The sequence below is a fragment of the Macaca mulatta genome, chromosome 12 (genome assembly GCF_049350105.2).
Source record: "Macaca mulatta isolate MMU2019108-1 chromosome 12, T2T-MMU8v2.0, whole genome shotgun sequence".
Taxonomy (NCBI): domain Eukaryota; kingdom Metazoa; phylum Chordata; class Mammalia; order Primates; family Cercopithecidae; genus Macaca; species Macaca mulatta.
The window spans coordinates 100,646,420-100,659,332 of NC_133417.1; the positions used below are offsets into that span (position 1 = coordinate 100,646,420).

The 12,913-nt window shown below is 37.2% G+C and overlaps 1 protein-coding gene across 5 annotated transcripts in view; it reads left to right on the plus strand.

The window, feature by feature from the left end:
* SLC39A10 (solute carrier family 39 member 10) overlaps positions 1-12,913 on the plus strand; it is a 104,709-nt gene that overhangs the window by 50,248 nt on the left and 41,548 nt on the right. For all 5 annotated transcript variants that reach the window (XM_077956153.1, XM_015131726.3, XM_028830411.2 and 2 more), the window contains 1 exon segment: positions 750-957. In XM_077956153.1, the coding sequence (XP_077812279.1) occupies positions 750-957 (208 nt within the window).

A 12,913-nucleotide genomic window follows, 5' to 3' on the forward strand; every position in this document is an offset into this window, starting at 1 on the left:
ATAGCAAGTTAATAAACAAGCATGCAACCAGAGCAGATATATGTGACAAAGGGACAGTGCCAGTCTCTTTTGCCATAATTTAGATGCTTGTTTTTAACCATATGATGGATCCACACCTGTTGGCTATTTGTTTTCTGCTTTGTTTTGTTTTTTATTATTATTTTTTCTCCTCTTTCATCAGTGTTAAGCTTACTTTTTGTTTGTTTTTAAAGTACCAGTGGATGAAGCTGCCTTTATTTTTATCTTCCGGTTTTGTTCCTGTCAACGGACATTGGGCTAGAATTTTCCAAAACAATGTGCTTTTGGAGTGCATTTGGCAATGAAAATGTCTATATTATGGTATATTTTAATATAAGCCATTAAAGTACTCTAAATCTATTTAATCTGTTCCACAGATAAGGATCTTGAGTCACCGATGATTGCAATTTGATAGGGAAATGATTTTTCTCATCATCCTACGAGAGTCTTGGGGATATAGTTGTGAGTCATCCTTATCCATGACAAAAAGTCATTATCTTTCATGTGTTGGCGTAGAAAAATTATTAAAGTCCATGAAGAGTTTTGGGTAATATAGTTGAGTGTATCCCTGTTAGAAATTCTTATTAAAAAGTTTTATTTGTAATAGATATCTATGTATTACAGATTATTTGCAAGTAATATTTAGAATATTTATTAGGCAGTAATTTATTTTTTTGCATAATCTCCTTAAAGACACTCTTACTTAATTTGTTTTATCACTTTCTTTGCAGTGTTTGAATGTCACTCAGTTATTAAAATACTATGGTCATGGTGCCAACTCTCCCATCTCAACTGATTTATTTACATACCTTTGCCCTGCGTTGTTATATCAAATCGACAGCAGACTTTGTATTGAGCATTTTGACAAACTTTTAGTTGAAGATATAAATAAGGATAAAAACCTGGTTCCTGAAGATGAGGCAAATATAGGGGCATCAGGTAAGAGAAATTTTTAGTTTTTTCTCCTTAAAATAGTACCTGTAGTTACTTTTTAAACTGTAGTTGAATTAGAAAATAATCCTAAATTATTGGCTTTCTTTTGGTATCAGACTTTAAATATATTTTAATCAGGTTTAGATATGCATGTTTAAAAGAAACTGGGGGAAGACAGGAGGCACAATATGTTTTATTTATCTCTTTTGGCATATTACAAAGGGATATTTTGCTGTGGATGGAGTACTAGATTAAAAATGATATACAGATTTGTGATAAGTTGATTATTTTTGATAAGCAAATATAAGTAATGGGACCCCTAAAGTTATTTGTTCTTGTAATTACTTCACATTTATCAGGGTGCCTCTGTTGAAAAGCAAAGATGATTTAAATTTTAAAGACGTAAAAAGGGAAGCTACTGTGTGTAAACTCCAGGAATGTCTGAGAAATGCCTAATCAACTTGGCACGTGAACTTTATTATGGGCATTTCTAGAGAGCTTTCAACTAGGGTAAAACCAAAACTATTTTTAAATTTCTTTTAGGCTCTTTTTTCATGGTACCCACTTGGCTCCACCTTGGTGTTCACAGGTACCTCCCACTTAATATTTCAAAACTTATACTCCACACAACATTTGTACCCCTTAATGGATCCCAAATATCATTACATTTCATTCTTTTGATAAAATCTGGAACTCTTTGACTTTCTTTTTGTCCTTTTTCTTCTTTTCATTTTTTTCCCATTCTGTAATCAGGTATGAAGTCCAGTTAAAGCTATCTCTTCAGTGTCTTCTAACTCCATCCTCTCTGTCATAACAATTCTGGATTTTCTTGGTTATTGGATTGTTGAAATAACTTCATAACCTTCCCTGCCTGTGTTTGTGTCCCCTTGCAAGACATTCTTAGCACTTAAACTAGATTTATCTTTCTAAAATGCAAAGAGATTCTGACACAGAATTTTTTCTTTATAGTGATAGCTAACATTTTGTTAATACATGCTTTTAAAATCTTATTTACTTAAACACATATTGCAGACACTGTTCTAAGCTGAATTCATTTACTCCTCACAACACTTTTATGAGACAGGTAATGTTAGTCTTCCCAGTAGCTTTTCTAATATCTCAGAGCTCATAAGTGGTAGTACTGGGATTCAGTCCTGTAACTATTTTGCTATCTTATGTGCTGTTTTAAATGCATTTTTTTTTCCCACTAAGTTTTAGCAGTAATCCTGTGAGGGAGAGATTATATGATTCTTGTTTCTAAAAACAAGATGAGGAAACTGACAGAGCCCACAAACCCTAAGGTTTGTCTGATGAAACCTCTGAGTATCTAATCCCTATGACATTGTCTTCCAAATTAAGTTAGTTCTGATACCACCTTTGTGATTTTTCCCATGTATCTTCACACTACTTAATACTTTGTATTTTCTCACTAATATATATTTTTTATATCTCTGGAACATGGATTTGATGTGATGTGCTAGTTATATTTTTTCTCATGCATTTTAGGAAACTGCATCATGCTGTATAATGTTCAGAGCCCACAAGGCTTTCCGTAATATGATCCTCCCTGTGTGTCTTGACATTCTTACCCCTCATCATTCATTTCTCTCCTCTTTTCTCAGTTCTAACGATAATAAACTACTGTTAATAGATTGTGCCATTTTTCTCCCGTCCCTCTCTCCCTCTTCACTTTCTAAACCCCCCGTGCCTGACTGACGGCTATAATTCCTCAAAGATTCAGTTCAAGTATTGGCCCCTCTGGGTAAACTTAGTGACCATACTAGGCTAAACTATGTTCCCTTCCTTGACACCTCTAGATGTCTCCCTCATAGTATAGATCTTGGGGGATCTTAATAATTAAATTAATCTGTTTTTGTTGGACTTCAGTTGCTTTAATACAGTGACTAAACCTTTTAAACTCTTATGTTGATTGAATGAATACAGTTGCTTAATATAAGTCTGTAAGCGTTCAGTTATAATCCAGGAAAGACACTTGTTGAAATGTGTCTTTGAAGATCATTATGTGACTGTATCAATCAGCCTGATATACTTTGATAATGAATGTCTTCAAAATTAGTTTTGAGAACTTTTTTTTTAACCATAAAGTAATGAAAAACTGATGGAATTACTGTGAACACAGTTCTGGATGAAATGCCAGATAGGGTGGCTTTAGAGGATACTAGTAAAATGAGCAAAATGATATGTATGAATATGGACTTAAAACTGAATTCTGTCATAATAAAGGATTGAAAGGACAGAATTTTTAAACATTTCGTAGTGTAGGAATAAGGTAGACATCCCATTCCAATACGTAAGAATTTTATTTGCGATAAAGATACAAGTAAAAGGAAATATTATTACATAAAAAGTAAAGTCTTTTAGGCACCTACATTTCTATTTCTGATTAATATCTTTGCAGTAGGAAAATAAATTTAGACTAGACAAATGAATCATAATAATCTATGTTCTCTACTAAAAATACAAAAAATTAGCTGGGTGTGGTGGTGTGCACCTATAGTCCCAGCTACTTGGGAGGCTGAGGCAGGAGAATTGCTTGAACCGGAGAGGCAAAGGTTGCAGTGAGCTGAGATCGCACCACTGCACTCCAGCCTGGCAACAGAGTAAGACTCCATCTCAAAACAAAACAAAAACCTATGTTTATTGGGACTTTACCATGTGCTGTACTAAACATTTTTACAAGGATGTTTCTTTTAATTTATTAAACCCACTCAACAGGCACTTTACTTTTGTTTGGTGAGGAAAAGGAGGCTTAGAGAGTAAGTCAGGTAACTTGCCCAAGGTCACACAGACTGCTGCCAGGTAGCAGAGCCATGCTATGAACTATAGTATTCTCCTTCTACAACATATAATCATAACCATTGTGCTGTAATTCTTATACTTCCTGCTCTACTGTTTCCTCCTGAAAAGGTTTTGGAGAGTGCTTTGCTAGAATATAAGTGGCAGAGAAATGAGGCAAGTTTTATAGAATTATTTTTACTAGTATTTTGACAGATTTGCAAGTATTGTTTTAAGTATACATAAGTTGGTGGTTTAAAAAAATCTAAGAATGGTCTTCTTGATAAACAAGTGGGGCCCTCTGGTAAGATCAGCAAAGGCAGAGAAAGTGGGTCTTTGCACTAGATTTGAATTCTGATCTTTGAATAGATAAATTTGGCCTCTTTCTTGACTTCATGCTTATTGATCTTGGTGGATGAATAAGCGCCCCGAGAGGCCTAGTCCCTCTCAGGTGCCTGTAAATTCTCACTGTGGCAGGAGAAAGGGGAAGCTAGGTCTGAGATTAAACTTAATTAAAAATACAATAGATTTATTTGTTCCTTACAGAGAAAAATGGAGACTGAGACTGATCTAAAGTTAAAACTAATAGCTTTTTTCTTGTTTTGAAGTCTTCTGAAAAGCTTCTTGTTCTTTGTTGTTATGTTACCCGTGGATTATTATATTGCCATAGTCAATATATTCTAATGAAGCTGTTGACAGATGCTTGACTATAGTAATATTGAAAGTTACAGCTTATTCAATCTGAAAAGCCTTAGAGGAAATTGTACTTGCTTTGAAAACAAATATGTTACTAATAGTGAATATTGATTAGTTGTTTGCAGGTGGTTATTAGCATTGTCAGAAATGCAGCTTGAATTAATTATGTGCTGATAGATGTTAATAATTGTTAGAGATAATGCCCTGCTAGTAATTAGTTTTAATGACTACTGCACCATTAAGAAAGGTTAACTTGTTCTATATAAATCTCCCATAGTGGCACAGCTACTACCTCATTAACTTTGTTCAAAGACTGCTGTAAACCTAATATGCTATATACTGTGTATGGTAGAAATCGTTTGTTTCACAAGATTGGCTCATTTAGTCATAGAGTTGACCCTAGCTTAATTACCAAGGGGGGTTGTGAATAGGCTGCTAAGCATTTTCTGTCAATTAAAATGCTGAAGCAGTGTAGAAAACTGCCATCTTGCACATGCTTTGAACCAAGTTAATTAGAAAGTTTCCACAGATGAGCGCTTCTTTTTAAAAGAATGCATTTTCTCTCTAGATAATGAGAAAGGGAGTCAGTGAATAACTAAGCTTGAAGACCTTTAGCATTTTAAGCAACCCAATTTGCAGAATAAGTGAAGCTTGTTTCAGACATTTGGTGCTTTTTTATTGCATATGGTATCTTGGGTACATATAAAGAAAACATTTATTAGTGGTCTTTAATAGTTTGTATATTGTTTTATATAAAGTTTTAAAAATATACCTTTTGTTTTGTTTTTGCTTTATACCAAATGAATTGTGATTAAAAAGCCCAACAATTTGGTTAGAAATCAAAACAATTTTACTACCATCATTGCTTTTTTTCCTACATGTGGGAAATTAGGATAGAGTTTATGTAAGCTTAAATTTAAATGTTATAAATTCTACAAATAAAGCATTTAAATAATATGGGAAAGTATTTTAGTACAGTAAGTTCAAAACAACTTCACATTTCTGCTCATAGGTCAAAAGGATTATTCCTTGGAAGATTCCAAGTTGTTAGAAGAATGAACTATCATTTGAATTTGTAGTGCTTTTAGAAAGCTGAAATTGTTTTTAAATTAATAATTCAGGATAAGAAACCATGATTATAATGTTGTATACTTAGGAGCTCGTAATAGTAGGACTGTTTTCCTAATGAAATAGTTGTCCAGGAATAGTTGCAATCTACAGAAAATACCTGGAAATTTTCTGATTTATCTGAAAAGGGAAATCTAGCTCTTCACTTATTTGGGACTGGCAGGAGTAAGTGACAATGTGTGTTACATGCAAAATAAATAATTAACCTTACTGCTTATGTATATTTTTAGTTGGCATTGAAATAAATATATTCTGATAATTTTATGTAGTTATAAGTTTGTTTTGTCAAGGTAGAGATACACTTTTGCCTGTTTGCCTCTATCCTAATTAGCTCAAATTTAGAAGAACTGCCATTTGGATTAATAAAGTTAGTATTCCTTCCTACTTTCATGTTTAATTGTACTTTATATTTTCTTATATATTTTCTTTTTTGTGAATCCACCTCTGTGAGGTAAACACAGGAGTCATAAATAAATCACTTGGCCAAGGATTCTCTGAAAAGACTGTGAATTAGTGGAGAAAACAGTGGATTAAAAATTAGACGACCGACTGGGAGCAGTGGCTCACACCTGTAATCTCAGCACTTGGAGAGTCTGAGGCAAGAGGATCTCTTGAGCCAGGAGTTCTAGACTAGCCTGGGCAACATAGGGAGACCCTGTCTCTACAAATCATTTTTAAATTTTTGAAAAAATTAGCTGAGCATGTGGTGCATGCCTGTGGTCCCAACTACTTGGGAGGCAGAGGCAGAAGGATGACCTTAGCCTGGGAGATTGAGGGTGTAGTGAGCTGTGATCACACTACCGCACTCCAACCTGGATAACAGAGTGAGACCTTCTCTCAGAAAAAAAGAGGACTTTGGATTTAGTTTTAGCTTTGCCATTTTTAGCTATATAAATGTTTTTAAATTGTGGTAAAATTATATAACGTAAAATTTGCCATTTTGACAAATTTTTTTCCAGTTTTTTGAACTGTGATGAAATACAGTAACAAAATTTGTCATTTTAACAATATTTAAGTATACAGTTTGGTGATATTAAATATATTCATAATATTAAATACATTCATAATGTTACACAACCATCCATACTATTTACCTCCATAATTCTTTTCATCTTGTAAAACCAAAACTCTATACCCATTAAACAGTAACTCCTATTTCCCCCTCTCCCCAGACCCTGGGACCTATCAATCTACTGTCTTTATGTTTATGATTTTGATTAAGCATCTTATATAAATAGAACCATATATTATTTGCCTTTTTGTGACTGGCTTATTTCACTTAGCATAATGTCCTCAAGGTTCATCCATGTTGTAGCATCAGAAATTCCTTCCTGGCCAGGCACAGTGGCTCATGCCTATAATCCTAGCACTTTGGGAGGCTAAGGCGGGCAGATCACCTGAGGTCAGGAGTTCGAGACCATCCTGACCAACATGGTGAAACCTCATCTCTACTAAAAATACAAAAACTAGCTGGATGTGGTGGCGGGTGCCTGTGATCCCAGCTACTTGGGAAGTTGAGGCAGGAGAATCGTTTGAACCGGGAGGCAGAGGTTGCAATGAGCCAGTATCACACCGCTGCACTCCAGACTGGGCAACAGAGCGAGACTCTCTAAAAAAAGGAAGGAAGAAAGAAAGAAATTCCTTCATGTTTAAGGCTGAATAATATGACATTGCATGTATATACCACATTTTGCTTATGCATTTATCTGTCCATGGACAGTTGAGTTGCTTCCACATTTTAGCTAATGTGAAACATGTTGCTGTGAACATGGGCATCTCGACCCTGCTTTAAATTCTTTTGGTTATATACCCAGAAGTGGAATTGCCCTATCATATGGTAATTCCATTTTTAATTTTTTGAGGAACTGCCATACTATTTTCCATAATGGCTGTACCATTTTACATTACCCCCAAGAGTGCACAAGTCTCCCGGTTTCTCCACATCTTTGCCACACTTTTTTCTTGATAGTAGCCAACCTAATGGTGTGAGGTGGCATCTCATTGTAGTTCTGATTTGAATTTTCCTGAAGATTAGTGCTGTTAGGCATCTTTTCATGTGCTTATTGGCAATTTGTATATCTCCTTTCAAAAAATGCCTATTACAGTTCTTTGCCCATTTTTTTAAATCTGGTTATTCTTTTCATTGTTGAATTTTAGGAGTTCTCTATATTCTGAATATTAATCCCTCATCAGATATATGATTTGCAAATATTTTCTCCCATTTTATGCATTGCCTTGTTATTCTGTTGATAATTGTCTTTTTGTTTTTAAATTTATTTTTTATTTCAATAGGTTTTTTGGGGAACAGGTGGAGTTTGATTACATGAATAAGTTTTTTTTTTTTTTTTTGAAACGGAGTCTCCCTCTGTCTCCCAGGCTGGAGTGCAGTGAGGCGATCACGTCTCTCAGCAAGCTCCGCCTCTCAGGTTCATGCCATTCTCCTGCCACGGCCTCTTCCAGTAGCTGGGACTACAGGCGCCCACCACCACGCTCGGCTAATTTTTTGTATTTTTAGTAGAGGCGGGGTTTCATTGTGGTCTCGATCTCCTGACCTCGTGATCCACCCGCCTCGGCCTCCCAAAGTCCTGGGATTACAAGCGTGAGCCACCGCACCCGGCCATGAATAAGTTCTTTAGTGGTGATTTCTGAGATTTTGGTGCACCTATCACCTAACCAGTGTATACTGTACGCAATGTGTAGTTTTATCCCTTCCCCCCCGCCACCCCACCCTTTCCGCTGAGTCCCGGAAGTTCATTGTATCATTTTTATGCCTTGGTATCCTCATAGCTTAGCTCCCAGTTATGAGTGAGAGCGTACGATGTTTGGTGTTCAATTCCTGAGTTTCTTCACTTAGAATAATAGTCTCCAATTCCATCCAGGTTTCTGCAAATGCCATTGTTTTATTCCTTTTTATGGCTGAGTAGTATTCCATGGTACATATATGCCACATTTTCTCTATCCACTCGTTGGTTGATGGGCATTTGGGCTGGTTCCATATTTTTGGAATTGCAGGTTGTGCTGCTATAAACATGTGTCCAAGTATTTTAGTTCTATAATGACTTTTTTCCCTCTGGGTAGATACCTAGTCATGAGATTGCTGGATCAAATGGTAGATCTACTTTTAGTTTTTTAAGTAATCTCCACACTGTTTTCCATAGTGGTTGTACTAGTTTACATTCCCACCAGCAGTGTAAAAGTGTTCCCTTTTCACCACATCCATGCCAACATCTGTTATTTTTTGGTTTTTTGATTATGGCCAATCTTGCAGGAGTGAGGTGGCATCACATTGTGGTTTTGATTTGCATTTCCCTGGTAGTTAGCATTGTTGATCATTTTTCCATGTTTCTTGGCCATTTGTGTATCTTCTTTTGAGAATTGTCTATTCATGCCCTGAGCCACTTTTAGATGGGATTGTTTGTTTTTCTCTTGCTGGTTTGTTTCAGTTCTTTGTAGATTCTGGATATTAGTTCCTTGTTAGATGTATAGATTGTGAAGATTTTCTCCCACTCTGTGGGTTTTCTGTTAACTCTGCTGATTATATTGTTGCTGTGCAGAAGCTTTTTAGTTTAATTAAATACCATCTGTTGATCTTGGTTTTTATTGCATTTGCTTTTAGGTTCTTGCCCTGAAGTCTTTGCCTAAGCCAATGTCTAGAATGGTGTTTCCAGTGTTCCACTGTTGTGGTATCAAGTCTTAGATTTAAGTCTTTGCTCCATCTTGAGTTGATTTTTTTTTTTTATAAGGTGATGGCTGAGGATCCAGTTTCATTCTTCTACGTATGACTTACCAATTTTCCCCACACCATTTGTTGAATAGGGTGTCCTTTCCCCAGTTTATGTTTTTGTTGGCTTTGTTGAAGATCTGTTGGCTGTAAGTATTTGACTTTATTTCTGGGTTCTCTATTCTGTTCCATTGGTCTATGTGCCTATTTTTATACCAGTACCATGCTGCTTTGGTGACTATGGCCTTAAGCATAGTTTGAAGTCAGGTAATGCAATGCCTCCAGATTTGTTCTTTTTGCTTAGTCTTGCATTAGCCATGTAGGCTCTTTTTTGGTTCCATATGAATTTTAAGATTTTTTTTTTCTAGTTCTGTGAAGAATTATGATGGTATTTTGATAGAAATTGCATTGAATCTGTAGATTGCTTTTGGCAGTGTGGTCAGTTTCACAATATTGATTCTACCCATCCATGAGCATGGGATGTGTTTCCATTTGTTTGTGTTATCTATGATTTCTTTCAGCACTGTTTTATAGTTTTCCTTATAGAGGTCTTTAACCTAGTTGGTTCGGTGTATTCCTAAGTTTATTTTATTTGTAGCTATTGTAAAAGTGGTTGAGTTCTTGATTTGATTCTCAGCTTGGTTGCTGTCGGTGTATAGCAGAGCTACTGATTAATTTTGTATTCTGAAACTTTGCTGAATTCATTTACTAGTTCTGGGAGCTTTTTGGATGAGTCTTTAGGATTTTCTAGGATACGATCATATCAGGAAACAGTGACAGTTTGACTTCCTCTTTACCAATTTGAGCACCCGTGATTTCTTTCTCTTCTCTGATTGCTCTGGCTAGGACTTCCAGTACTATGTTGAATAGAAGTGGTGAAAGTGGCATCCTTGTCTTGTTCCAGTTCTTAGGGAATGCTTTCAACTTCTTCCCATTTCGTATAATATTAGCTGTGGGTTTGTCATAGATGGCTTTTATTACCTTAAGGTATGTCCCTTCTCAGCAAAATTGCTGAGGGTTTTAATCATAAAGGAATGCTGGCTTTTGTCAAATGCTTTTTCTGCATCTATTGAGACGATCGTGTGATTTTGTTTTTAATTTTATGTGGTGTATCACATTTATTGACTTGCAGATGTTAAACCATTCCTGCATCCCTAGTATGAAACCCACTTGATCATGGTGGATTACCATTTTGGTATGCTGTTGGAGTCGGTTCACTAGTATTTTGTTGAGGATTTTTGCATCTGTGTTCATCAAGGATATTGGTGTGTAGTTTTCTTTTTTTGTTATGTCCTTCCCTGGTTTTGGTATTAGGGTGATACTTGCTTCATAGAATGATTTAGGGAAGATTCCCTCCTTTTGTATCCTGAGGAATAGTGTCCGTAGGATTGGTACCAATTCTTTGAATGTCTGATAGAATTCAGCTGTGAATCTGTCTGGTCCTGGACTTTTTTTTGTTGGCAGTTTCAATCTTGCTGCTTGTTATTGATGTGTTTCTATATTTTCCTGGTTTGATCTAGGAGGGTTGTATATTTCCAGGAATTTATCCATCTCATCTAGGTTTTCTGGTTTATGTGTGTGAAGGTGTTCGTAGTAGCCTTGAATCATCTTTTGTTTTTCTGTGGCATCAGGAGTAATACCTCCTGTTTCATTTCTAATTGAGCTTATTTGGATCTTCTCTCTTCTTAGTTAATCTCACTAATGGTCTATCAATTTTATTTATCTTTTCAAAAAACCAGCTTTTTGTTTCATTTATCTTTTGTATTGTTGTTTGTTTGTTTCAGTTTCATTTATTTCTACACTGATCTTTGTTATTTCTTTTCTTCTGCTGGGTTTGGGTTTGGATTGCTCTTGCTTCTCCAGTTCTGTGAGGTGTGACCTTAGATTGTCTATTTGTGCTCTTTCAGACTTTTTGATGTAACAGGCATTTAATGCTATAAACTTTTAGCACTGCTTTTGCTGTGTCCCAGAAGTTTTGATAGGTTGTGTCACTATTATCGTTCAGTTCAGATAATTTTTTAATTCCATCTTGATTTCATTGTTGACACAATGACCATTCAGGAGCAGGTTATTTAATTTACTTATATTTGTATGGCTTTAAGTGTTCCTTTTGCAGTTGATTTCCAATTTTATTCCATTGTGGTCTGAGACAGTACTTGATATAATTTCCATTTTCTTAAATTTACTGAGACTTGTTTTGTGCCTTGTCATATGGTCTGTCTTGGAGAGTGTTCCATGTGCTGATGAATAGAATGTATATTCTGCAGTTGTTGAGTAGAATGTTCTGTAAATATCTGTTTTGTTCATTTGTTTTAGGGTATAGTTTGTTTCTTTGCTGACTTTCTGTCTTGATTTGTCTAGTGCTGTCAGTGGAGTATTAAAGTCAGAACTCAAGGTCTGCTGTTTAGAGTATTTTGTCCCACTGGGTGCTCCCTTGATGTGGTGTTCTCCCCCTTTCCTTAGAGGGATTGTTTTTGCTCTTCTGGGTTCAGCCATCCAGCAGAGAGCTACTGGGCTCCAGGCTGGTACTGGGGAGTGTCTGCAAAGAGACCTGTGGTGTGATCCATCTTCAGGTCTGTCAGCTGCAGATACCAGCACCTGTTCTTGAGGGGGTAGCAGGGGAGTGAAATGGACACTGAAGGTCCTTGGTTGTATTTTTGTTTGGCGTTCTGGTTTCATGTTGGTTGGCATCCAGCCGGATGTAGCACTTTCAAGAGTGCATCAGCTGTGGTTGTATAGGGAGGATCAGGCGGTGGGTGGGGCTATAGAGCTCCCAAGAGATTCTGTGTTTTTTTTTTTTTTTTGCAGGACTTTTCCTTAATTCAGCCAAAGACGTGGTTCTTGTCCTTCGTTGGCCATGAAGATTTAGGCTTGCAGATGGGGTTTGAAGGGTGAGCAAAGCAGGGTTTTATTGAGTGAAAGAAAGATATGGGGAAAACAGATTCTCCGCGGGGCGGGAGTCCCTGCTAAAGTGCTTCTTGCCTTGCAGGTAGGCATCCCAGGTTCCACACAGGAAGAACAGGGGCCAGGCTTCTCCCAGCTGCAAATGGAGGCAACTTCCTGAGGCTCCACTCTGGTGCGCATTCCTCCCAGTGCGCAAGCCAGTTGGAGTTTTTCCGGGGACCCACTCCCACCTGACTATCTCACTTTGTCTTTGGCAACCTGGGAAGGTAGAGAAAGACCACCAGGTAGGGGTAGGGATAGGCATGACTGAGCTCAGACTCTTTTTGGGTGGGGCTTCCTGTGGCCGCTATGGGGAATGGGGATGTGGTTCCCAGGCCAGTGGAGTTTTGTTCCCAGGGGGATTATGGCTGCCTCTGCTGAGTCACACAGGTCACCAGGAAAGTGGGGGAAAACTGAGGCCTCACCACACTCCCACACAACCTGCAGTCCTAAAGGTGGGCCTCACTCCTACCATGCCCCCGGAGAAGCACCGAGTCTATTTCCAGGCAGCCAGTGAGCAGGACTGAGAACTGCCCCAGATCACCAGCCTACCCCACTGAGAAAGCAAGTGGACTCACAGTTTTTTGGTGTCTCAGGGAGCCTGCAGAGGCAATCCAGTTCCTCCAAAGGGTCCGTGAATTCTCTCAGCTTTTTTGGTATGTTGCTGTGGTAGTTCTT